The sequence below is a fragment of the Cydia splendana genome, chromosome 19 (assembly GCF_910591565.1).
Source record: "Cydia splendana chromosome 19, ilCydSple1.2, whole genome shotgun sequence".
Taxonomy (NCBI): Eukaryota; Metazoa; Arthropoda; class Insecta; order Lepidoptera; family Tortricidae; genus Cydia; species Cydia splendana.
The window spans coordinates 1,669,229-1,695,685 of NC_085978.1; the positions used below are offsets into that span (position 1 = coordinate 1,669,229).

Below are 26,457 nucleotides of genomic sequence, written 5' to 3' on the forward strand. Positions count from 1 at the left end.
TGAAACTTAAGTCATTGTCAATAGAGGTGACAGCAGGGTGTCATCTATTGGGCATTAACATGTCGAGCACTAGTACCACCACCTTATAGTCCTCCTTAGGTAATTTTGCACTGAATTAAACAGAACATAGTGAGGGAGTGTCATTTTTTCATAATGTCCATACAGAGTTATATTGGACCGACAAGTGCAATCTTCTTCTGACATATTTGCAGCTAGCTACAATGTTTTTGCACAATTATATGCGTCTTAGTATTATTTCTATTTTTAGACATGATTATTTTTATTTGTTTACTTATAAAACCAACAATTTAATTCAAATCTTTATAATACATATTGCTAATGAATTGTATAAGTACGACGTCAAAATTGGCGAATCCTTCAAAATATTTATATTTCATTATTATACTCTATAAATACGATCGAATATACTTAATAAACCCGTTCATGAGACTAAGTAATTGAATTTTGCAATTACTTAGTCTCATGAACGGGGAACTTAAATCTATTAAAATATGCCCCAAAATACGCCAGTAAAGTAAGTAGAAAAATAGAAAATACATCTTAGATCTTTGTCTCAAATATCAATCCTTTCCATTTATACGTAAAACTTTTTAGTTGTTACTCATATCTTTGTTATTTCAAACTGTGTCCTCATTTGAGCAGCCACTGTGAATGCGTCGTGTGCATTTATTCTTGTAGCTGACGAGGCAAATGAGTATAAAGCATTTTTCGGTAACAGCTGACTGCTCAAATAGAGACATAGTTTTAGTATAATTAGAAAAAAAACAATCGCAGAGTCTTTTGTGATTGGTCAAATGACTATATTTTTCGTAGGCTATGAATATTTAGTATTTAGTAAAAAAAAGTGCCAAGCGTAAAACGCATTTTAGAATATATGATAACTATAGGGTATTGGAAAATATATTTAGATATGTATAATATTGTATAACAACTATTTTTCAAAAGATAATATAAGAATTTACTGTTTTCTGTTAAATCTTTGTAATAAGTATAATATGTGTTGCTATTATTCTAATTGATAATTTCTAGTGTTGCTATTATATTCCAAAATAAAAAAATCAAATTGTTTTTCCATGTTTTATTTTTTATAAATTAACAATATTTTAAAGCCTGTACACATTTTATTGCTAATTGCTATTATTCTTTTTTTAATTACAACACCAGTTGTGGTTTAACCCTCTGCTGCCATAGTCGGCAATAGCCGGCAAAGAATACGGTATAAATGGACCTTAATAATAGTGGCGGTCAAAAGGTTAAATTTATTTTTTAACAAGCAGAAACGTCTACGAACGATGCTAAGCTATTTGCTGGCTATGGACATAGACAAAGGAAAGCCTATGGATGAGGTCTTGGTGGCTCAGTTGGCAGAGCGCTGGAGTATCGATCCAGAGGCCGTGAGTTCAAGTCTCACCCAAGACAGTAATTTTTCCTTTTTTAAATTTATTCTAAGGTTAAATTTATATTTATAAAATGGGCGAAATGGACTAAGCGTATAGCTTATTCAATTTTGCACGTTCTAGCTTAGATAATAACGTTTATATTTCAGTACTGATTGTTTCATATAGTTTTTTAGTTGTGGTTATAACTATAACATTCTGAAACTGTATTCGGTGGGTTTTTAAAGAACACATTTTAAAGTCCTAGTTGCCCATTTAGTACAGTCAAGTGTAAAAATATGGGTGCATACAACTTACTCAAAAATATATCCCATAGTTCTTAATTCGCTGACATAAGAGCTATGAGGCCTATGAGACATATTTTTGAATATGATGAGTGCACCCATATTTTTACATTTGACTGTACCATCTAAACCAGGGATGTTGCGAATATTCGCATCCGCATCCGCATCCGCGGAACATCCGCATTATTTTTAACATCCGCATCTGCATCCGCATCCGCATAAAATCGATGCGGAGCACCCGCATGATGCAGATGTCGACCAAATCGGTAACAGGAACGTATTAGCGGCGGCGCCGGCGGCGTAAGTGCTAGGTAATTTCGTCATTATATATAACGAAATCGCCTAGATCCCGAAAAGTCTGCCAAGTTACTGTTTATTAAATAAAAAGCACCTATATTCTTGTTCAAATAGTAAACGTTTCGTTTTTTTTTTAAATAAAAAATGCTAAAAATGTAATATTTCACGTTTTTTAAGTACCAAATCTTGACATCCGCATCCGCGGATGTGAGGCTTTAAATATCCGCATCCGCGGATGTCAAAAAATCTGCATCCGCAACATCCCTGATCTAAACAACCAGAGATATCGGAGCGGTTATCCTGGCCGCTCTGGTGTATCTGATGGTGTTGGTGACTGTACTATTTTATAAAGCTACAAGTTAGAATCTGACCACATTAACTTTACACAAACTTGGCAGTAAGAAATGTATTCCTTACTACTTACAGGCGGCTTAGCACGGTCGCGTTTTTATCCCTTGTCACCATGCCTGTCACGTTGTTACAAGTATGTAAGTACGAAAGGGACGCGCATAGTGATAGTCGATAAAAATGGAACCGTGCTGAGCCCGCTGGGATAGGTAGCACTTGGTAAGATAACTGTAGCGTGGACCAACTCTACAATTTTACAAGGGTATACACGTAAAGTGGTATCATTGATGCATGTTTCAAGAGCTTGACCAAGAAAAAAAGGCCTTTTGTCTAAATACAATTGGCTTAAATATCGGCTATTTATCGCTACTAAAGCCGACCACTGACTAACAGGCCGCCGGACGATATCGGCCTGTCAGTTGTTGACAGTTCCGAACAACTGACCGGCCGATATCGTCCGGCGGACTGTTAGTCAGTGGTCGGCTTTATAGTCGTATCCATCTGACATTATTATTTTGTCGTTCAACTTTCTTAAATTTGGTATCGATTACAATTTTCATTCGGCTTAGTATTGAAACAATTATTTTCATACAGAAGATAATTTAGGAAAAAACAAATCCTTCCCTAAGCCTTAGTATTTGGTTTTTTAAAACTAAATTACTTAAAATTAATGTTTTATACAATAAAAAGTCTTTGATGACTTACACTCATCACAAAACTTGCTTCTTCACCAGCGAAGCGAGATTAGTCGCGAGAAAATTCATACAGGCGACGAGATATAGATGTAGTGCATAATTATTTTCCATCGTATTTTCACGGAAACGTACGGACGTGTCTTGCCATTTCAGTCATTCTCGGCACAAAAAGTACTGAGGTTGACTGAAGTGGCATGACAAATACGAACGTTTCCGAGTGAATACGATGGAAAACAATGATGCACTACATCTGTAGGCACTCTTATCGTCGATTATATGATATTTCCTCCCTCTACTTTAATATTCCTAGATGGTTAAAGAGGCAAATGCACCATTCTGCCCCATCACGCATACATATCGCATGGCCAACTGATACTTAGTCGTTTGTAGAAACAGTCATACTTACTTAAATAATTGTATGAAAATGCTCACGTAATTTTTCGTTACATCTGTCATCCCGATACCTTTTTGATTGACGATTCTTATCTTGGCTTTGGAAAACCATATTAAAACGATAAACAAATGATTGAGTTATCAATTGCTGAGATGTAGTGCATTATTATTTTCCATCGTATTTTCACGGAAACGTACGAACGTGTCTTGCTATTTCAGTCAGTCTCAGTACAAAAATCTACTGAGGTTGTCTGAAGCGTTCCTGCCGTGTCGGTGACGGTCCCAACAAAATAATCATGTCAACCACACCACATTAACCTTAAATTCATTTTGAACAAACTATAAGTACCTAGATAGTATAACATTTTAAAAGCAGCACAAGAAATATTCCTCCGGACACCGTGGCACTGTGATCTGCAGTTTGGGGCAGTTGGAAATCTTCTCGCAGCGGCAGTTGGATCGGAACTTGCGTTTGGCGGAGCGGTCCACCAAGTTGGTGGGCGCGGAGTAGCTTGGCTTCTCGAAGTAGCTGAGTTTTGAGTAGAATTTTGGTGGGGATTTCTTAAGCTGAAACTGAAAATATTCACTTTTAACAGGGAGAAGTTAAAAGAGAGGAGGGCAAGGAGGGGGATTTATTTATCAAAGATATAACACAGAGATGTACATACACTCCCTTGTTCATTAAACTTTGCAAGCCTCAATTAATTAGGTAGGTAGTTATGTTTTATCCCTTTCTTACAAATAGGTGCATACCTAAGTCAAAATTACTGATTAACTACTAAGCTTACACATAAATTAAAAGTTGAAAAAGTCACTGTGTCGGCCGAGACTAGAACTCGCGACACTGGATCACTAGCCCATGGTCTACGAACTGAGCTACTGAGACTTCACCCGAGAACAGCGGATATTTCCACCATATACCATATGTGCCTTAGGGAGGCGCCCATAGCGACATCTACCGTAAGAGTGTTACACTTCTTAAACGGCTACCGGAGTTCCAATTCATATTGGCCGATTTATAGCTAATTGAAGCTTGTAACTAGTTTCAATAACGCCAAAAGAGTATACAATCATATTTAGGTTACATAATTAAATACCTGCGAAGTTACGAATACATACTAAATACTAATTGTATACTAATAAGTGATTAGTTGATTACTAATATAACCTCATCAATCATGTATGTAATGGTGCATTAATTTTACATGTTTACGCCTCATCTTTGGTATAAGTACTGCAGGACATAACGGCCGTAACACAGCCAGTGGAAAACAGAGAAAACGGCTTTTATCATTAAGTAGGCACTGGGGCAGTGAGGAAATAAACATCGCCATTAGGCAGATCAGCCAATCAAGTAGCCAAGGTTTTTTGCGATTTATGGGTTGGTTTCATAGTAAAACTTGCTTAGTGAGGCACCTATAGTCCCTACATATATGTATCTATTCACCTCGCAAAATATGGGTAAGGATTGAAAAATACCTCAATTTGAGATATTTAAATAGATATTTCGTTACCTTAGGCGTAGTTTTAGGCAGGTATCTCTCCGTAACCGTAGTGGCTTCGTTTGTTTCCGTGGACTCTTCCAACGTGGACTCTTCCGTGGAATCCGTGGTCTGCTCATCTGGACTCGAGTCAGCTGAAGTGTCCAGGTACTCCTGCTTGCTACTGTCTTCTTCTGTCCTGTCAAAATCAAAGTATACATCAGAAATTTGTAGGTTGTTTACGATTCGAGTAAATATTTTTCTTTCAAACCCATACTCAAATGCGAATTCCGGTTCTTTACCAATGAGTTTCTTAGAACTTTGTACAAAATATCATTTTAACTGGACTAATTTCGATGAGGCCTAGTTTCTCCTCTGGATTATCGATAGGATCAGGTTGCCAAAGTTGACCCTGGCCTCCTTTAGGATACAACCACGAAAACTCTAACGTAAGGAGAAGGTTCTTGAATTTCACGTTTTGCCATTTTATTTTGATTCGGTACCAAAACCACAGAACATCTTGGATAATGGATGCTAAGCAGCAAGTTCTCTATGAGTATGCGAAGAGGCATAGGAGGGCGCTGGTAGCGGCTCTTCGGGCGGCGGCAGGCTCTTTATGTAGGTTATGCTGTTGTTACTCTGATAAAAACAATGAGACTAGCTCTAACCTGTAATCCGAGGTTTCTTGGCTGCTCAAAGGCAGGTTCTCTATATGTGAAGAGGCGTACGAGGGCGCTGGCACCGGCTCTTCGGGCGGAGGCAACGGCTCTTCGGTCCGTGGCAGGCTCTTTATGAAGGTTATGCTGTTGTCCTGCGGCGCGGCTGCCGCGGCGGCGATCAAAAGGATTACTAGTCTGAAATATAAATGTAGATACAATATAGGTACATAGGTAGTAGGTATTAAAACTGGAACTTAAAGTTGATATGGGGTTGGCTCTTGGCTCCAAAATCGTGATTTTTCCCCCGAAATCGTGACTTGAACTGCCGCATTGTACGAAATATCAATTTATTCGCGATCTCAGATTTTAATATGGTTGCTGTCATATGTAAAGTAAGTATTCTTCAGTATGGCCTTTCTAATCTCCTTGCAAAATGATGGCTATTGTATTGGGACCTGGGCCGATTTTTATTTACTTAGTTGTATTGTTTACTTTTGTCGTCAGATTTAGAGTCAGGAAATAAAGAAAACACAACAAGTTAAATTTAGGAATCCTATAGAATTTTTATTTGAGATACCGCTAATTGGCTTAGCAAGGCAGTATAAACTGTTGTTTACTCGTATTCTACCAATCAATTCTAAAATAGCAGTTTATTACGAATGATCAGTTAGAAATTCAACGAATCTATTTTCGGTGTCTTAATAGTGCCGTAAATTCCTAGTAACAATTTAAGACAGACTAATCTTATAGCTATTAAGTTTTTACTAGAATGTTGCTGATAATAAATTATTATTAACTCAAATGACTTTCCGTTACCCATATTGTAAACAACCGGTTATATTAATTAATGTTATGGTTAATTAAAGTCGAACTGGGCTGTGATAAAATGCGGTTTGGTTATTCACTGCGACATCAGACTTACGTTTACCTTATGTCGCTGTTATTTAATTTGAATAATACCTAATATATTTAAGTTTGATAATATCAAATAGTGTAAAGTGTTTACAATATTTTTAGAGTTTTAAATGCCAACGCAAACGTATAAATAAATAAATAAATAAAAAGATATTTATTTACCAACACAAAAAAAAACAATGAATTGCATGTACAGTCAACAACAGAGCTATGAATACAGGCAAAGTGTCAAAAATATGTATACAGTACTTTATTGCCTGTACATGAAGGTCGTGTATACATATTTTTGGCACTTTGCCTGTATTCATAGCTCTGTTGTTGACTGTACACTCAAAAATCAGGTAGAATTTAGAAATATTTGTGTAGTAAAATGGATGGGACGCGAGACCGCTGATTTTCAGTCCCCAACCAAAAAACTTAAAGCTAATTCTTAACTAAGTTATTTAATAACTACCCTAACTAACTTACTAACTAATCAGACGAATAGTTCGCTGCCAAGGCGATGTTGTTGGACAGGTTATCATTTCAAAGGCTTTGAGTCATACATAGTTTAGTAGTAATATTATAATAGGAACTAATTCTAAAACGTAACAAATATAAGAGCCTCGGTAGAGAGTACCATTTTGTACCATTTGGTGTTGAAACTCTAGGTCCATGGGGTCCCAGCGCGCATAAGTTGTTCGCAGAAATCGCGAAGCGTCTGGTTGACGTAACTGGTGACCGAAGAGCTGGCGGCTACCTCGCACAACGTATCAGCATTGCGATACAGCGAGGAAATGCCGCCAGCATCCTTGGTACAATGCCTCAAGGGCCTATTTTAGATTTAAGCTAGTTATTAATTTCGTTTAGTAGTACCACTGTATATATATTGTATGTAAATAAATGTTTTAAAAATTAACGAGTTTGATTTTAATATTTATGTTAATTAATTAATAAAAGGTACTAGAAAAACAAAATTGTTGGCACTATATAACTATAGGGTGCCGTGCTTGGAGGTCCCAGGGCAAACGGCCGAATTCGACACAATAGCAGAAAGGATTCCACGTAACATGCCGTTATAACAGGACTTCTCTGTTGTTAAAATAGTGTTTAGTTATTTTTTTTTTGTGGATGGAGTCTATAAGGTATTTGTAATATCGATCTTGTTGCCTGAATCAAATTTTAAGAAAAAATAACGTGTAGCTATAACCTAATTATTGATGATTGCTAATGATCATGATCTTCTTTTTGACGACCGGTTTGGCCTAGTGGGTAGTGACCCTGCCTGTGAAGCCGATGGTCCTGGGTTCGAATCCCAGTAAGGGCATTTATTTGTGTGATGACACAGATATTTGTTCCTGAGTCATGGTTGTTTTCTATGTATTTAAGTATTTATATATTATATATATCGTTGTCTGAGTACCCTCAACACAAGCCTTCTTGAGCTTACTGGGGGACTTGGTCAATCTGTGTAAGAATGTCCTATAATATTTATTTTATTTATTTATTCTTACATTTCTTACATTACATCTAATCATATCGTACCTACGCCCAACGCCCTCACGGCCAGCGTACGTAGGCAGCGTACTCGCACGCTCCCATTTTCTCCCTAATACAGTGCGACATAAAATAGTAGAAAATAAATGAGAGCGCCACTGTCTTTCTACGTAACTGTCATATTTTTGACGTAAAACATGGCTACAAATTAGTATGGTTTTTTTTAGTTCTATTTAATTTAATTTCTAAGATGCATGCGTAAAATGCGGCTTGTGCTGCTGATAAAATGTGATTCTACCTTAACTGAGGCGGTTGGTAAGGATGGTATTACGGACAGCTACGGTCTGGTTGAAGGCTTGGCTGCTTTCTATTATGATAAGTAATATTGTAATAAGTATATATGTATATAAACTAGATTTAGACCCAAAACCATCTTCTTTTATAAAATCACCGTACATACAGTCATACAATTTATTTGCCAACCACCTGAGAAAAGTGGCAAACCTAGAAGTTCACGCGTGGCCCAGTGGCTTTTACTACTTACTTGATTTCATTATTCCAAAATGTTAATATAATTTGGTGCGAAATTCCTAAGTGAGGTCATGAAGCTATAAACTACTCTAATATAAGGTAAATGCCACTAAAACGGTACCAGGAAAACAGGAACACGCGCGTTGGAATAATATTACTTATCTACCTATAGGGAATACTCCATTGGCTAATATAACACAGTAGATACGTATACAGCTAGGTATAAAGCTACAACAATATGGTCAAAATTAATACCAGGGAGCATAGCCAAGGTGACAATCGTTAATAGAAAACGCCAATCGAAACTTCAATAATGTAGTATGGAAATAGTCACGTAACATGACACATATTTTCTTTTCGTTTGGCGTTTGTAGGATTGTTATCTTGGCTTGGCCCCCAGTTCTGTCGTACAATCGGTCATTGTACGTTTGTAATTATAAGTACAAAGTCGCACTTGTTTTATTAACAATAGGTAGTCTCAGATTCCTCATCATGCTATGCTTAGGGAGCAGAGTGAAACTACCGATCTGCGTGCTGTTCTTGACGCATCTACAAAAACTATGTCAAAAAGTCTTTAAATTACATTCACAATGTTGGACTTGAAGTATAAGCTGATTTGATGTCAGTTTTATTTAGATTGAGGCAACATAAATACATATACTCTGGCAAGCCAACTTTGCCTGTAGAAAACCCGCGAAATTTTAATTTTTTTTGGAGATCGATCCTTCGCGTATGCATTTTTCAAATATGCCTCCTTTTTCTACTATCAAAGCTTGCCAGAGTATAGTTACAAAGGAAATGTATAGGCAGATTCAAGTATAGAAAAGGTAGATAAATAATTTTAACATCTGTTTCGTCGTTTAGTGTTTAACAAATACTCTTGGCTGTGTATTATACATACTTAAAGGATATAACTCGCATGGCTGATGTATTACCAGTTCCTTTATTAACTTTGGTTTGGTCGCGAGGGGGACAATCAAATTTCCATAAGATCCCATATCTCTACAAAAACCATATATTTCTATAATAGACGACGAATATGCAAAACAATTATTTTTAATTTAAATAAATTAACGAATATTAAAGTACAATGACCGCTCCTCTGTTAGTTTATCGAACTTCATGGCTGGCAGATTGATAAACAGTGACATTTATTACATAACCTGAGATTTTGAGGTTATTAGCTTTGCCTGTGAAAAAAACCTGCTCTATTAAAAATAATATATTTAGGTATCCACCAAACTTTTGCTGTAGGTATGAAGACGTACCCTGTATGGTATGCTTAAAACTATACCAATAAATAAGTTTATCAGGTTTTATATGGAATATATAATACCTAATGATAATGCCGTAGTCGAAATGGCAAAAACGACACCCTATAGTTTCATCATGTCCGTCCTTATATAAATTTTACTTTTATTTACAACATGATCGCGGTGTTTTGAGTTTCTTCACATAACTTTTCTTTTTAGTGAAATGATACCTTTTTGTTTGTAGATACTCAATTGGAAAAACAAATGTAATTAATTTAGTGAATTTTTATTATAGTTTAGGTTTAGGGTTGTTTTATTTTTATTAATTTAGTTACGTTAGTTCATAATTTTTTATTTTGTTCTTTACTTACTGGTCGTGATTACAATGACAAATTAAACCTTTTCAAAATTAAAAATCTCACTGTTTTCTATCATAACTACTATTGCTTGAGTCTGTGGGTTCAAATAATTGCACAGTGTGGTAAAAATGTCGGCAAACATAGCAGACCCTGACCGTCTTCCAGTGTCCACACGTTTGTTTAAGTTATACAACACACACGAAATCGTACAAAGGATTCATAGCAATTACATAACACAGTACATAATGTAAATATGAGATCACGACAATTTGCATTCTCAACATGTCAAAAGTTATGATATGTATATACTGTTTTTCTTTACGTCTAGCTCTGAACTGGGGACCTATTTTGACTCGAGGAAATGACACAAAATATAAGTAAGTCTATTTATAAGATTAATTTCAGCTCAAGCTCTAACAACACTAGTCGCTAACTGACTTTAAAAACGAGTTGAATTTGTCAGTAGGTAGGAACAGTCGACGTCAAAGATATGTAACATTTTTCGCCTTATTACAAACGAATAAGGTGCAAAAGTGTAAACATGTCTGACGTCGACTGTACAGCCAGCAAAACTATTAGCTTAGCATCCTTGCATACAAAATACATATGTACAATTATACAAATTAGTTCAGTATAATGTTTATGTATCATTTTCCGAAAGCCTAAGGTCTAAATAATTGTCACAATACTAAAAAATATAAACATTAAAATGGTTAAGGCAATTAGAAGTAACCGTAAACATATTTCCTGGGAACGTCCGTTATAAGCACAGTAACACCGATAAGCTAGCTCATTAAAACTAACAAATCTTAACCATTTGTATTGTTTGATGTTCAGAGGGTCACACTCATGTTTACATACAGCAGCCTTGTACCTACAGTTGAGTTCACAAATATCTCTACAAGCCAACGTTCCAAAAATATATTTACACGACCTTATTGTCAGTGTCTCAGAGGCGTCGGTTGAGTATACATAATGTCAACAATCGTTCAAACTAGGTAATTGATACAAGTTAACTTCAGAACAATGGAAACGAATTTGCCGATAATTTACGTTATTAACGTAAAGTGAATGACCTTTTTTATTAAGCAGCTTAAAAATGATAAAATCCTGGCTACTGTGAAGCTGAGACATGAAACAGTGCTTCAATCGAGCACTATCTCAGTGCTTCTCTACCTGTAGGCTGTAGGTCCCGATCCCTTGAGAGGTGTTGGAGTGACACATATATGGGCATTGTGGAGGCTCACAATTCACAATGCTTAAATAAAAGAAAATAAAGGTTACAACAATAAGGGACTTCTTCCGAAATGCTAGGGTTCCTATGATATCTAATATTTGCGGTACTAAAATATGTAAAAGACACTATAATTCAGTGTATAGTTACTCAGATTTAATTTTGGATGCTAAAAGTTACTCACTACTTTTGAGGTTATAAAATTTCTAATCAGTAAAAAAAATGGGGTATAGAGTAGACATGTGCGCCGCGCCGCCGCGCCGCCGCCGCCGACGATTTTTCCACGCCGCCGCCGCCGATAAATTTGACCGGCGTATAATCGGCGTGGGAAATTTTGATACCTATCGTGTCTTAGTCCATGTTGCGTAGTGAATAGATAGTGTCAGAGGTATAATTTAAAGATCCTTATGCTTTTTAGGGTTCCGTACCCAAAGGGTAAAACGGGACCCTATTACTAAGACTTCGCTGTCCGTCCGTCCGTCCGTCCGTCCGTCCGTCCGTCCGTCCGTCCGTCCGTCCGTCTGTCACCAGGCTGTATCTCACGAACCGTGATAGCTAGACAGTTGAAATTTTCACAGATGATGTATTTCTGTTGCCGCTATAACAACAAATACTAAAAACAGAATAAAATAAAGATTTAAATGGGGCTCCCATACAACAAACGTGATTTTTGACCAAAGTTAAGCAACGTCGGGAGTGGTCAGTACTTGGATGGGTGACCGTTTTTTTTTTTGCTTTTTTTTTTCGTTTTTTTTTTGCATTATGGTACGGAACCCTTCGTGCGCGAGTCGGACTCGCACTTGCCCGGTTTTTCGCTTATTATTTGCAGGTGAACCAAATTAGCATCATTTTTGTCGTTGCGGTGTTAGCTGTGATAACGATTTAGTGTTAATTTAAACAAGATCTAGTTTCTGGATCTAAGGTTATTATTTGATATTTTTTCGCACAGCTTTTTTGTAGAACGTAAATGAAATTGTATATTATGTGATAAATCAAAATATGATTTATTTATTTATCACATAATATACAATTTCATTTAAAATTACACACGATCAATTCTTAGTCATTTTATGGTGATTATCAGCTTCTTTTACTTAACAATATATATTTCAATCAAAATTATAAAAATCAGTTTAAAGCTTCGCAATAAGCTATTACTTACTTCCGTTGGCGCTACAACCCTTTGTGGGTCTTGGCCTCCTCCACAATCTTCCTCCAGTTGTCGCGGTGTCTGGCGACCTTCTTCCAGTTGGTAAACTTTCCCATCTTCCTAAGATCTTCTTCTACACAATCTATCCAACGCTTCTTAGGCCTGCCTTTCGGTCTTTTTTGTTGCGGCGTCCACCTTGTCATGACTTTTGCTGCCCTCTTGTACGGCATCCTTTCAAGGTGACCCGCCCATCTCAACCGCTGTGACTTACAGACCCTGACGATGTTCTCGTGCTCTATGAGTACATCCAACTCGTGGTTCATGCGTTGACGATAGGTATCATGTTCTATTACAGGACCATAGATCTTTCTGAGCACTTATCTTTCGAACACTGCAAGTTTTAGTTCGTCTCTCTGAGTTAGGGTCCAAGTTTCGCAGGCGTAAGTTACGACAGGCCTGATGATGGTGCGATAGATAATAAGTTTGGATCTAATGCTAAGCAGTTTAGAGCTCAAAAGTTTGCTACACGCCTAGAAAAATTTGTGCCCAGCAGCTATGCGCGCCCTTATCTCTTCGTCGGTTTTGTTCTGAGAGTTAACCGTCGCTCCTAGATACTTGAAGCTGCTCACACCTTTGATGTCCTGATTGCCGACAGAGATGTTTGTTGGCAGTCCAGTCTGCCTTGATGTCGCAAGGTACTCAGTCTTGGATACGTTTACACGTAATCCAAACGTGGCGGCTTCTGTCTGCAGGTTTAGGCAGTGATCGGCCATTCTGTTTCTCGACCTACTGGTAATGACAATGTCATCGGCATACGCAGCAAGCTGAGTTGTGTTGTAGTCGATCAGCCCATTGATGTTTAATTTACGCGTTGCAGCCTCAAGTACCAGGTTGAAAACTATGGACGAAAGCGCATCTCGTTGTTTCACTCCCGAACGAATCTCAAAAGGCTCAGATAAATCGTTTTGTATCGCCACAACGGATTTGGAGTGTTTTAAAGTGGCATCCACAAGTCTAACCAACTTGCTTGGCACACCCAAACACAGCATGCTGGAAAGTATTTGTGCGCGGTTAACACTGTCAAATGCCTGCTTGAAGTCCACAAACATGTGATGAAGATCGATGTTGTATTCGTATGCCTTTTCCAGTGTTTGCCGCAGTAGGTGAATCTGGTCTACAGTAGAGCGGTTAGGCCTGAATCCGCATTGGTATTCTCCTAATATCTCTTCAGCATAGCCGCATAGGCGCCTATACACGACTCCTGATAAAACTTTATAAGCCACAGACAAAACCGATATACCTCGGTAATTGCTACAGATGCTCTTGTTTCCTTTTTTGAAGATAGGCACAATAATACCTGCGATAATAAATAAGAGCGCTGGTGGCCTAGAGGCAAGAGCGTGCGACTTTCAATCCGGAGGTCGCGGGTTCAAACCCCGGCTCGTACCAATGAGTTTTTCGGAACTTATGTACGAAATATCATTTGATATTTACCGGTTGCTTTTCGGTGAAGGAAAACATCGTGAGGAAACCGGACTAATCCCAATAAGGCCTAGTTTCCCCTCTAGGTTGGAAGGTCAGGTGGCAGTCGCTTTCGTAAAAACTAGTGCCTACGTCAAATCATGGGATTAGTTGTCAAGCGGACCCCAGGCTCCAATAAGCCGTGGCAAAATGCCGGGATAACGCGAGGAAGAAGAAGAGGCACAATAATACCTAAATTCCAATCTTCTGGCATCTTTTCCTCTTCCCATATCATAGATACGAGTCTAAACATTCGCTTCTCGAGATCGCTGCCTCCTTTTTTGAGTAACTCTGAAGCAATAGTATCAAGCCCCGGTGCCTTGTTATTCTTCAGGCAACGCATAGCCCGCTGGACTTCTAACCGAGTAATCGTTCGGTTGTAATCGTTCTTCAACGTCAAAGTAAATGGGCACTTTTTCCGTGGCTGTTTGCGGAATGTTTAGGAGATCGTTAAAGTGTTCTCTCCATCTCCTAAGCACATCTGCCTTTTCCGTGAGAAGACTTCCAGAGGTATTTTGGCATGCATCGGTTTTAGGCTGGTATCCACTACGTAGGCTGTAAAAAGGTCGTACGAAATGACGCACCCTCAAATCCTCCATTCTCCTAAACCTCTCCCTTTCCATATTTCTCTTTTTGAGTCTCGCCATTTTTCTGCATTTGTTCCTCTCGTTCTTATAAAGTTCTTTGTTTTCTAAGCCATCGTTTTGGAGATATTTAAGCCGCATTTCATTCTTTTTATTGAGGGCTTCCTCGTATTCCTTATGAAACCATTCCATATTTTTTGAACGTTTTGCTTCTCCGATAGTGCTCTTAGCTGAACTTGTCACTGCTGTTTTTATACTCTGCCACTCTTCGTCAATAAGCTATACTTAAACAATTATACCTACTTATAGGAACTTAAATCACCAACTATCATCAATTCATCACTAAGCTGCAGTAGTAAAGAAAACAAAGTAGACCTCAGTATTCCATAAAACGGGACACTTCAAAGACATTCTGTTGAGCGAATCCACCTGCCAGAGACGTTTTCTTTGGAAAACGATGACATCTTTAATCTAACATTACATTTCTGTTAAACTTCAGTTCAGACAAATGTAAAGTATGTAGTTCATCATTATTTCGTAACAAATCCTAGGTGAGGCGACAGCGGCTGGGAAAAGTCAATATACATAGATTTAAGACTTAACTTAAAAATATTTTTTTTGTGTTTTATTTGTATTCCACTTACAAAGTAAGTAAAAATACTGCCTAAAATGTAGCGTTTTAAAGTATCCTTTTATTTTAATATTTAAACATACCGTTGGTAACCGTTAGGTTGGTATTGGTAATAAATGGTTGCCAAGTGTCATGATGGGATATAATTTTCGGCAATAATTTAGAAAACACACAATATGTTTTGGATAGCCTAGTAAATACTCAGAAGGCTTTAATATAGAGTTTCTACAGCCACCTTCTCATGCAGTATCAAAATTTATGCCACGCCGATTTCACGCCGATCACGCCGCCGCCGCCGGTCAAAAAATCATCGGACGCCGCCGCCGATGATTTTGCCATCGGCGCACATCTCTAGTATAGAGCAGAAACGTATCACTTTCTGCACACTTCGCCTGCCTACAGGCTACCTATAACTCTGTATCTTTAGGTAGGTACCTATTTAAATACAAGTAAACAAAATCTAACCTCAAATGGCTCCTTAAGTCAGTTGAGGGTAGATGAAAACATTATATGATCAAATAATGTAGGTTAAAGTCAGGTCGTTCAGTGACTGATCCAGGCGATTTTGTATTTGGTTGGTTAACCAATAAATGTATAACTACCCGAAAATGTACAAATTGTTTGTTTACTTTTATTTCAATATCTAAAGATACAGAGTTAATAATGTTTGACCTACTTTCAGAGCATGAGAAATTAAAATGTTATTAAAATCTACAATCAGTTTGTGAAAAACATGTCGAAAAGACCTAAGCGGCTGCTATAGGTACTCAGATATTGACCTGACTGACGAGTTTGTTACGAATTTATATTACATATTTACGAAGAACTCGTAATTCGTAAATAAATGATTCTTGCACAGATATGGGCATGGCTATTTCCGCTCTCCACTCCTTATGACAAAACAATTTGCAATTCATCGTTAATATTATTTATATGCGTAATTCGTTTGTTCTTTCACGTCTATATATGCTACTGGACCGATTTTTGTAATATTTTACAAAGTAGACTCTTAAGACCCACAGACTGAAAAAACACCATATATTGGTCACTTTTCCATACACGGGAGGGCTTATATACTCGTATGTATATGTGGTGACCGCGACGTCCGTGACTTGTCTTATCTTCTTAAGGCCTAATGTGCATTACAATGTAGGTACACTGTGTTTCAATCTAATTCGAACCTTTCAAACACTACATAAAGTAGCATTACGTTTGTTTCATTGTTTTCTAAAACAAATGAAAGTCACCCTAATCTAAACAACAATGTTCAAATTAAAAATAGGGAAACTTTGTACATATCGTCGGGTGACAAGCAAAAGTCACTAAGTACCACCACAAGTTCATAGCCATAGTGAACCATATTAGTACCTATTAAAAGAAGGTCGATTTTTGTTTAAATTTTTTTTAGTAATTAGTGACTTGCTTGTCACCTGACGATATGGTGGGCCTTACGAGGTTATGTTATAGGTAGTTATATTTAGGCCAATTCTGACTTAACAACTTGTTATGACTTTGAATTGGTTTTGACAAGACCTTGAAGATCATATCGTCTTGATGATTGGCGCGCATCTCCTGTGTTTTAGACATAATGATGGGTAGGTTGTGTTATAAAAATCCACCCCCTGCCCGTAGGAAAGGGGTTGTGCACAAATCACGCGAGGTGTTTTCGGCTACTTTTTGACCTCCCCTCCCCCTCGGTGCTATTTGGTGAGGTTTTTGGCTTCTTAGTTTCGTTCACTGTAGAAAATTACACGTGAGGTCTATTTTTCTACATACACCCCCTCCCCCCAGCGTGATTTTTTCGTGACCCCCCTCCCCCTATCGGACCTCGCGCAAGCCCAAAAGGAAAAGCCGCAAATTGAATCCCATGCAGGCAAAGTCGCGAGTTTTATCAAGTCTAATAATAACTTTCTTCGGAACCTGAACTGCAAATACCGTAATCCATAAGAAGTATCAATTACGTGTGATGACCAAAAATGCAAGTAGTATAATTACTTAAACGCATATAATGCGTTACACAAGCGTTGCATGTGCATTACACACACACTTCCTCTGTTACTTATGCACGAATATCAATGAATATTTTTTTCCAGTACATATGCAATATGGTGCTACATTACCGCCCTAGTGTGGCAACTAGCAAAATACGTGTATATGTCGAAAATTTAAAGGGCCATATGTACTGTTAAACCAGAGATGTGAAAAATACTTTATAAAAAGTATTTAAATACAAAATACAAATACTTCCTTGATATTCTATTTCAAATGCAAAATACAAAATAGTTTTTGAATTTGTATTTAAAATACGAAATAGGTATATAGTCAAAATACTTTTTAAAAATACAAATACTTTGCGATGAGTCTGAAGACTCTGAAGGAATTAAAAAGTATTACTCTGAATTTCCGAGTTGAAAAGACTCTCTTTATTCTTTGAAAACAGTACTATTTCAAATAAAATACAAAATAGTTGTCTTCAAACGGTATTTAAATACAAAATACAAAATAGGTATTTCGCATTTTAAATACAAGTATTTCAAATAAGTCACATCTCTGTGTAAAACGTTGTACAATCACGTGCGAAAGGGTAATTCGCAACTCGTGTCGATTTGAAACACTCCCTTCGGTCGTGTTTCAATTTATAGCCACTCTTTGCGAATTTCCTACTTTTCGCACTTGTATTGTAATGTACCTACTATTATTACACAAATAATTAACTGAAGAAATATTATATCGCCCCACTATATGGCCCACCGCTCACATCGAAAAATATAAAAAAAAAACATTACCCGCGTCCCTGTCGCTCGAATATCTATGCAAGAGCAATAATTTATTTTACATACATTATTATTTTATGTTTATCAAGCGTTTCGTTTCTCTACCAAAGATGTCAAATCTTGGCTAGGTCTTCCAGTCCTTGGCTGGCTGGAGAGTGATAACGGATTTTAATTGTATTATTAGAATTAAAAAGATATAGCACCAGATTTAAGAATACGAGGACGGTAAGTGATTAAACATTGCGCTGTCACTGTGATGACGAGTGATAATTTTAATTGTATATGAGTATTGTGTTGCACATTGTGGACAAGTCGTTGAACTCGAGTTATAACACAACTGGGTCAAAAGTCGTAAATATTCTAATTATTAGTCGGATATATTAGTTTTTAATTTGTTTCCTGTTTGAATTGAAGCAATTAAACTTAGGTAGAGTCAGACCAAGAATAGTCTGCAGCGGATTTGATAGCCCACGCCATGAATCTAGTATTAAACTGGATTGGGCATGAGTGGTGGGGATAACTGACAGAACGGGATAGTCTTACGTATCTTTCAGTAGGAGTAGCAGAGAAAGCGCTATTATTGTTTGTCCTTATCACAGTCTCAGATATTTTTTGTTCCCCACCATTTTTTTAGTATGGATAATGGTGGGCAAGAAATAAATTCGACCAATCACAGTGTCGCATTTGCGTATGTTTAGTCCCTCACGGAGTCACGCGTACCTATACCACTTCTATACCATCCTACCTTCTATGGCCCACGCAGTGCAAGTGTTACTTTAAACTTCAAACTTCTATGAAATTATGACGTATAAATGACACTTGCACTGCGTGGGCTATCAAATCCGCTGCGGACTTTTTTTGGTCCGACTCTAGCTGTTATAGGTACCTTAGGTCTATTATTAAAACTCGATTGCTATCATTTCAATACAATTTTGCAACATTTGGCGTTTTTAGGTTATAAATTATATGAAGATAATACCTGTCACCCTACCCTTCCATTTGAAAAATACTATAAAGAGTTGTGGAACTTGTGGAGCACAATTACACATTAACACAGAACAAAGATTCAGAAGGATTCATGAGATGGGGCCTCTAGTTTTCCCTCTGTGGACCTCTGTGAGATGGTGTGAGATGTGACAACGATTGTCATGTAGCCTAGGTCCCCTGCGTCAGACTTCACTTTACGATTTGTCAAAAACCGATTGTCATCTTAACCGCGGCCCCTGCAGTGTCAAGACGGTCAAGGTACCCATATAACCATTCCAGTCGCAGAATCACAAAGTGGTAACTAAATGTCAGATGTGTCGTAACAGAGTCCACACAATGTGTCTAGAATTGTTTCGAAACAAAGTGTCGTCGCCGTGTCTACACTTTTCCGTAACAAGGTGTCGACACATTTGTGTGCACTTTGCGTGCGGTTTGCGACTAAATCTGACAGCAAATTTGTGACAGCAAATGTCAATATAAAATACCTCTTGAAAACCAAGGTTTGTCAAACTACTATTAGTGTCTCGTGTGCTCGTAATTCTAGTAAGTCATCATGGGCAATGCAAATGATAATAATCGACCGAAACCATATAAACACCCAACACCCGTCAACCTTTTACAGAAAAGTTTTTAAAGAAATTCAATAAGCTACTTAGGTCAGGCAACGAATGCTCCAAAAGTTGTAGAGGGAAATGCTCGGAACACAATTTTTGACTCCGTAACTCGGTTTGACAAGTTAGGAGGTGAACATATCAAAAGTCCCCGGCCGTAGCCCTTGAGCGGGGGGGGAGAGAGGGGCTTTGAAGGTCCCATTTTCCCGTTTTTCGATTATATCTCGGAAACTATGCATCTCAGCGACATGGCCACTTATACAAAATGAAAGTTTATTTAATTTGTTACAAGTTTATTCAGTCAATTTTTTCGATATGTTGAATAGTTTTTGAGATATCCGCTCTTGAAAGTTTATTTAGGGCTCTCAATTTTATTTTGATATATCTATATCAGTGAAGGTGCTAGGCCGTGTTTGGTATCGTTTTCGTATAAATCTGGGGTGCTGAATCCATTTAAGATATCACATTGACACCATTCCACAAAATAAAAATAAATCTTTTTAGGGTTCCGTACCTCAAAAGGAAAAAACGGAACCCTTATAGGATCACTCGTGCGTCTGTATGTATGTCCGTCTGAATACACAAAATAGTTCTTTACATATAGATGACAGGAAAACCTATTAGAAATGTGCAGTCAAGCGCGAGTCGGACTTAATGTACGGAACCCTTAATACGCGAGTCCGACTCGCACTTGGCCGGTTTTTTTGAAACTCTTCTTGACGCTTAACCGCTGAACCGATTTCGTTGAAATTTGGTATAGAAATAGTTTGCGTCCCGGAACAGGACATAGGATAGATCTTATAACCAAAATCATCTTTTGAAGGTGTGAAAAGTGGCGTGGAAATTTGTACGGGAAATCAATAACCGCTGAACCGATTTATATGAAATTTGGGATGGTCTACATCTTTGATTTAGTTAAAAATGATGAAAAAACATGACTTCAAACCTAAACTTAAACAGTATTAACTTCAAGAAGTCAATTCTGAATTCCCCCCTACACCTCATTTCACACCTTTAAAGGATGATTTTTGAGATAACTTATTATATCCTGTCTCGGGACTCAAAATATATGTGTACCAAATTTAAATTAAAACTGTTCAGCAGTTTAAGCGTGAAGAGGAGTTTAAAAGAAAGTATTTTAATAAGTTTATATGTTTTTACTTCGGAATGGTGTCAATGTGATACCTTAACTAAATTTGGTACTGCGAATTTATACGAAAACGATACCAAAACATGGCCTCGTAGCTTTACTGTTGTAGAAGTCAAAATAAAATTGAGAACCCTAAATTCTTATTACTTGGCCAAACTTGTGTAGAAGGAAAAGGTAAAATAAAAGTCTTCGGCAGGAATATAAGACACAAATATATTTTTTTTTTGCGTTACTATTTCATTCATCAAATATAAACATACCTTGATTATACTATTCTAGTGAGATCCTCATAGATAAACAAAAACATTTACTTAAAAAATTACAAGCAAACGGAACTTGTGAGAGTAATATGTGAAAAATATAAACTTTTATGACAAAAAAAATCTGGACACAATTTAAGAATCACCCAATGCGTCGAGGAATCATCTGTATTTTTGCTTGTTTCATTACCTCCTCGCTTCTTTTTTGTCCTTTGTATTCTGTAGCAATTTGTTAGATCTGAAAATAAAGATAACTTGCGTCGTCACGGATGTCGATTTATAGGTTTTAGGGAGTGCAGAATTCGAAAACGATGGTCATTTTATAATCCAAGATGGCGGCTACGTATTTTGTCATAAAAGTGGAATCCAAAATAGTCATCATTTTCGAAATCTGCGCCCCCTAAAACCTATAAAACGACATCCATGACGACTTTTATGACATAGTGCATGGCCGCCATCTTGGAATCCAAAATAGTCATCATTTTCGAAATCTGCGCCCCCTAAAACCTATAAAACGATATCCATGACGACTTTTATGACATAGTGCATTGCCGCCATTTTTAAATTGAAAATGTTATCATTTTCGAAATCTGCGCCCCCCAAAACCTATTAAACGACACCCATGACGACTTTTATGACATAGTGCATGGCCGCCATTTTGGATTCCAAAATGGTCATCATTTTCGAAAGCGGGGCCCCCTAAAACCTATAAAACGACATACATGACGACTTTTATGACATAGTGCATGGCCGCCATCTTGGAATCCAAAATGGTCATCATTTTCGAAATCTGCGCCCCCTAAAACCTATAAAACGACACCCATGACGACTTTTATGACATAGTGCATGGCCGCCATTTTGGAATCCAAAATGGTTATCATTTTCTAAATCTGCGCCCCCCAAAACCTATAAAACGACACCCATGACGACTTTTATGACATAGTGCATGGCAGCCATTTTGGATTTCAAAATGGTCATCATTTTCTAAATCGGGGCCCCCTAAAACCTATAAAACAACATCCATGACGACTTTTATGACATAGTGCATGGCCGCCATTTTGGATTCCAAAATGGTCATCATTTTCAAAATTGGGGCCCCCTAAAACGTATAAAACGACATCCATGACGACTTTTATGACACAGTGCATGGCCGCCATTTCGGATTCCAAAATGGTCATTATTTTCGAAATCGGCACTCCCTAAAACCTACGAGTATATATCGACACCCATCTCGACTTTTATGACAAAGTGTTTTGCTACCATCTGCATGCAAGACATTTCTATTATTTTTACGTACAAAAATGGCCCCCTGTCAACTTTCAATCGAGATTTAATCGATAATTTATTCGATTAATATTCAGATTAATTCAATTTCAATCTATGTTAGGTCGACTAAACTAATCGCGATTAAAATTTGAGAATTAACTTTTTTTATTCCATTAATTAGTCGAATAAACAGTTAATCGATTAATGCCCATCTCTGACCACGGCATTTTTACACTTTGAGAATATCTGAAAACAAATCAACACAAGGAGCCATTTTGCAAATCCAGTAACATACCAGTAACTTTGTTATTACTTTTGACAGCGCGTGTCATGTGTCAACACAGAGTCGACACAAAGTCGAAACATTGCAACTACTTTGTGACTGCAATATTTCTCAGCCTTAAACCATATTTATACATCATAATTAACAAGTTTCGTAGTATGTAAAGCGTTATTTCTGTTATTTAAGTATAGTATACGCATCGAAGTACTAAAAATGCTTCAAATAATATAGTTATGAACACAGGCACTGAGAAGTAAACAATTCCATTTCCGGCTAAACTAAAACAATGTGGTGGCGCGTTGATTATATTACACTTAGTTTATCAAATCACTCGAGCAGTTTAATTCCCCATAATAATTTAAGTCATATTGTAATATAAATGCAAACAATATATAATTACGTCTTGTAATCCGTTTAAGAGATGGCGTATTAATGTCACTTATTTTTATTTAAGTATTTTTCCATCTGACAGTTTCCATTTGACAGGAACAAAATGAACGAATGAACGAATGATTTTGGCATAAAGTAGTCGCAAACCCGAAACAATGTGTGCACACGGCGACCACACTTTATGTCACTTTGTGTCATGTGTCGACCCTTCCCCATTTCTGGTAACTGTGTCGACACGGCGACGACTCTGCGACTGGAATTGTGACCGAAACAGACGGTGTCGACACAAGATGTGTCAACACCGCGTCGTAACGGCGACTGGAAATGGTTGTATGGGGTGTGTACAAACAGCAACACTCCTAACTGTACATCGGTGGACCTTACATCTTTTGTAATAAGGTCCACCGATGTACAGTTAACCGTGTGGTCGATGATGATGATGGTACAACCTTTGCTTAGTTTGGGAATAGGTCGATCTGTGTAAAATTGTCCCCAAAATAATTATTTATTTTAATTAAATAATAGGTTAAGTATAGCGCCCTAAACTCAGACTTGTGTATGTAGGTTAAATTTAATCCTATGTTTTGTCAGATTTGTAGACAATCGTAAGTGCACAAAAACCGTGCATTGTATGTACACAATAGCAGTTACATGCAGGAAATATTGTTCTTAACTTTGCTAAGTGGATAGTTAACGTTGCATCGCGCGTTGTCACGATATATTTTTCACTAAATTACTCATAAAGGCTCTTTATTTATTCTTCAAAAACTGATGAGAATATTGCATTTTATCCACATTTTAATCTTTAGTTCTTAGTTTAATTTATTTTTGTTATTCCTAATTTGTTTTTAGGTGTAATTTTAGATTATTAATTAAATTACAACGGAACTTTTATGAATTAGGTATTATAATATGAGCAAATAAATCATAAGATTAAAATGTAAAACATAATTTTAATTAGTGCTTGTTTTTGCTGCAGCCACCAATTTTTATTAAAAAAAATCCTTCCTTAACGTTTTGATAAACGTCCCACTATTTGGTCCCTCCTGCGCTACGTATACAAAATAGGTATACTAATAGGACCAGTATTTAGGGAACAAGTGGGATCAGGGGGCCTAGCTATTCTATTATTCTATAACAAATTGCCCAAAGAGGTGCTTAATTTACCAATGCTCACTTTAAAAAAATATTTAAAAACCTCCTTAATGAAAAAAGGATACTGCAGTGTCGAAGAGTACCTTAACGATAAAACTACTTGGCCTAAATTGAACCTAAATAAGAACGACTGCATAAGCTAGGCTTAGTAATTAATTATTTTTATAGAAAATTAGACCTTTAAGTAACTGTTTAATGTTATGTACCTAGCATCGTCGCCTAGCACCCATAGTACAAGCTTTGCTTAGTTTGGGGCTAGGTTGATCTGTGTAAGATGTCCCCAATATTTATTTATTTATTTATTTAAACTTCTTCTCTTGTTTGTTTGGAAATTATTGAAAATTCATTATATGTACCTACCTATTTATGTTAGTTTTTTTTTGGATTATTTCGCTTATAATTTTGTTTTTGGCGATGCAAAATGCTGATTCAGCCAATATACAACTAGGTAGGTATAATTTACAATTTGTATATATTTTGATGTTGCATGAAATTAAGTTATTGTAAATACACAATGACATAACTACCATTAGGTAATCGCACTTTTGCATGTTTTAATTTTTAGTTTAGTATTAAGTAGGTACTTTCCTTTCATCATTTCCAAATTGTAATGTATTTATTCTTATTTGCGATTTACTTGACATTTCCTTGTATTTTATTGACTCCTTTTAATTAATTTTGTTGTAACTGTGCATGTTTAACATAAAATGTAGACATTGACGATGCAAAACCGATCCAACAGATCCTACTTGAATAAATTGATTTTTATTTTTATCTTAACCATCAACAAATCAAAGGGCCGATACAGACGGACTGCAACCCGACTGGAATTTGTATGGAAAAAAAACAAAATTGGAAACGTTTCCATGGAAAAAAAACAATGTCACACAACATCCACATAAAAATAGTTATTTGTTTTACAAGGGGGCAAAGTTGTTGTTTAACCGCTCGTGTTAATATTGACACCCGAGCAAGCGAAAGGTTCCAAAATTGAACCACGAGCGTAGCGAGTGGTTTGAAAAATGGAACCTTGAGCGTTGCGAGGGTTTCAAAGCACGAGGATTAAACAAAATTTGCCCCCGAGTGAAACACAAAATTTTTCACCACACCAAACCGAAGCAAATATTAAATGTAAAATATCAAACAAAATCAAAGCAAATCGATTCAAAATGAATGTTATTAAATATTTATCATTCAAAATCATCATTTAAAAGTCAATTCTACCAGCAAACATAAGAAAACAACTCAAAATTTGCATTTGATTACTTTGCCTCACATGTGAATAAAATACAACTTTGCTATCAGTTTTTGAAGTGCAAAGTAAGCCTTTCCGAGCTGGTGTGGTGAAAAGAATATTTTACCAGTCCATCGGGACTGGTAAAATATTCTTTTCACCACACCATATAAAATAAATATAAATATTCGTTCCATCACTATAATTTTTTTTTTAAAAACTTGTACTATAGGTTTTTTTTTCCCGCCAAACAACCATGAACTTGCCTCCGTAAACAATAAACAATAAAAAGAAATGCACTAACCGGTACATGTCTCTGCGTCGTCTCTCGCACAGCGGCTGACGCGGGGAGCATCCACTATTTATAATCTACGCAATTTAAAAATAAAACGAAACTTTTTAAATCGACGGACGCGTTTTTTCGCGGGCAACGGTAAAGGTACTGTGGCTGAATGGCGCGAGTGCGAGTGGGGAGTCTCCGGAGTCTCCCGCAAGGCGATTAGTTTTCATTATCTGCGATAATCGAAGTTTAGAAAAACATCGGCCGGTGGCGTGTTGCGTAATAGGTGTCCGTGTTTGTACCGCTGGATGCAAACGAAAAGAAAAAAACCTGGCTAAGTGCGAGTCTTAACTTAGTCGCGCAATCAAGAAGGTTCCCGTACCCTTCTATTTTTAAGAGGAGGTGTATTTATTGGTCTATTGAAAAAAAACTAATAATATCCGTTCTCAATGCTCTTGATCTCGACTCCTTCTCCTTTGAATAGTTTGAATGTCATACAGTCTCGTCTAGTTTGTCTAGTTTTTATACCAAAACAAAATATTTTTCCAGTAATGACTCATTCGGAACTACGTTGTTTATAATAATTCCTTATTAGGATAGGTTAGGTTATAGAAATTATGAGCCATAAATAAAATAAGATAAAAATTACAAGAAAATAAAATCATACAAAACAAACCGCTCCCGGCTGCTGATTGCAGCTGGATTACTACTATTTTTATGATATAGGAGTCAAACGAGAGACGAATCATCTGATGGTAAGCGATTAACGTCGCCCATGGACACCCGCAACACCAGCCAGAGGGGTTGTAAGTGCGTTGCCGGTGTTTAAGATGAGGTT

At 37.0% G+C, this 26,457-nt stretch overlaps 1 protein-coding gene, 1 long non-coding RNA gene and 1 other non-coding gene across 3 annotated transcripts in view; 1 reads left to right on the plus strand and 2 right to left on the minus strand.

Annotated features, from left to right (window-relative positions):
• Nucleotides 1–26,457, minus strand: part of LOC134799941 (uncharacterized) — a 159,117-nt gene that overhangs the window by 7,959 nt on the left and 124,701 nt on the right. The window lies entirely within an intron of this gene.
• Nucleotides 1,368–1,440, plus strand: Trnad-auc (transfer RNA aspartic acid (anticodon AUC)). The gene has a single exon. It is a non-coding gene; the product is annotated as a tRNA-Asp (tRNA).
• On the minus strand, nucleotides 3,771–25,913 carry LOC134800303 (uncharacterized). The gene is made up of 4 exons (XM_063772804.1): nucleotides 25,644–25,913; nucleotides 5,585–5,770; nucleotides 4,950–5,115; nucleotides 3,771–4,038 (listed from the first exon to the last, which is right to left on the minus strand). Exons 1-4 carry the CDS (start codon nucleotides 25,649–25,651, stop codon nucleotides 3,802–3,804), a joined length of 597 nt encoding a protein of 198 aa, XP_063628874.1. The 5' UTR covers nucleotides 25,652–25,913; the 3' UTR covers nucleotides 3,771–3,801.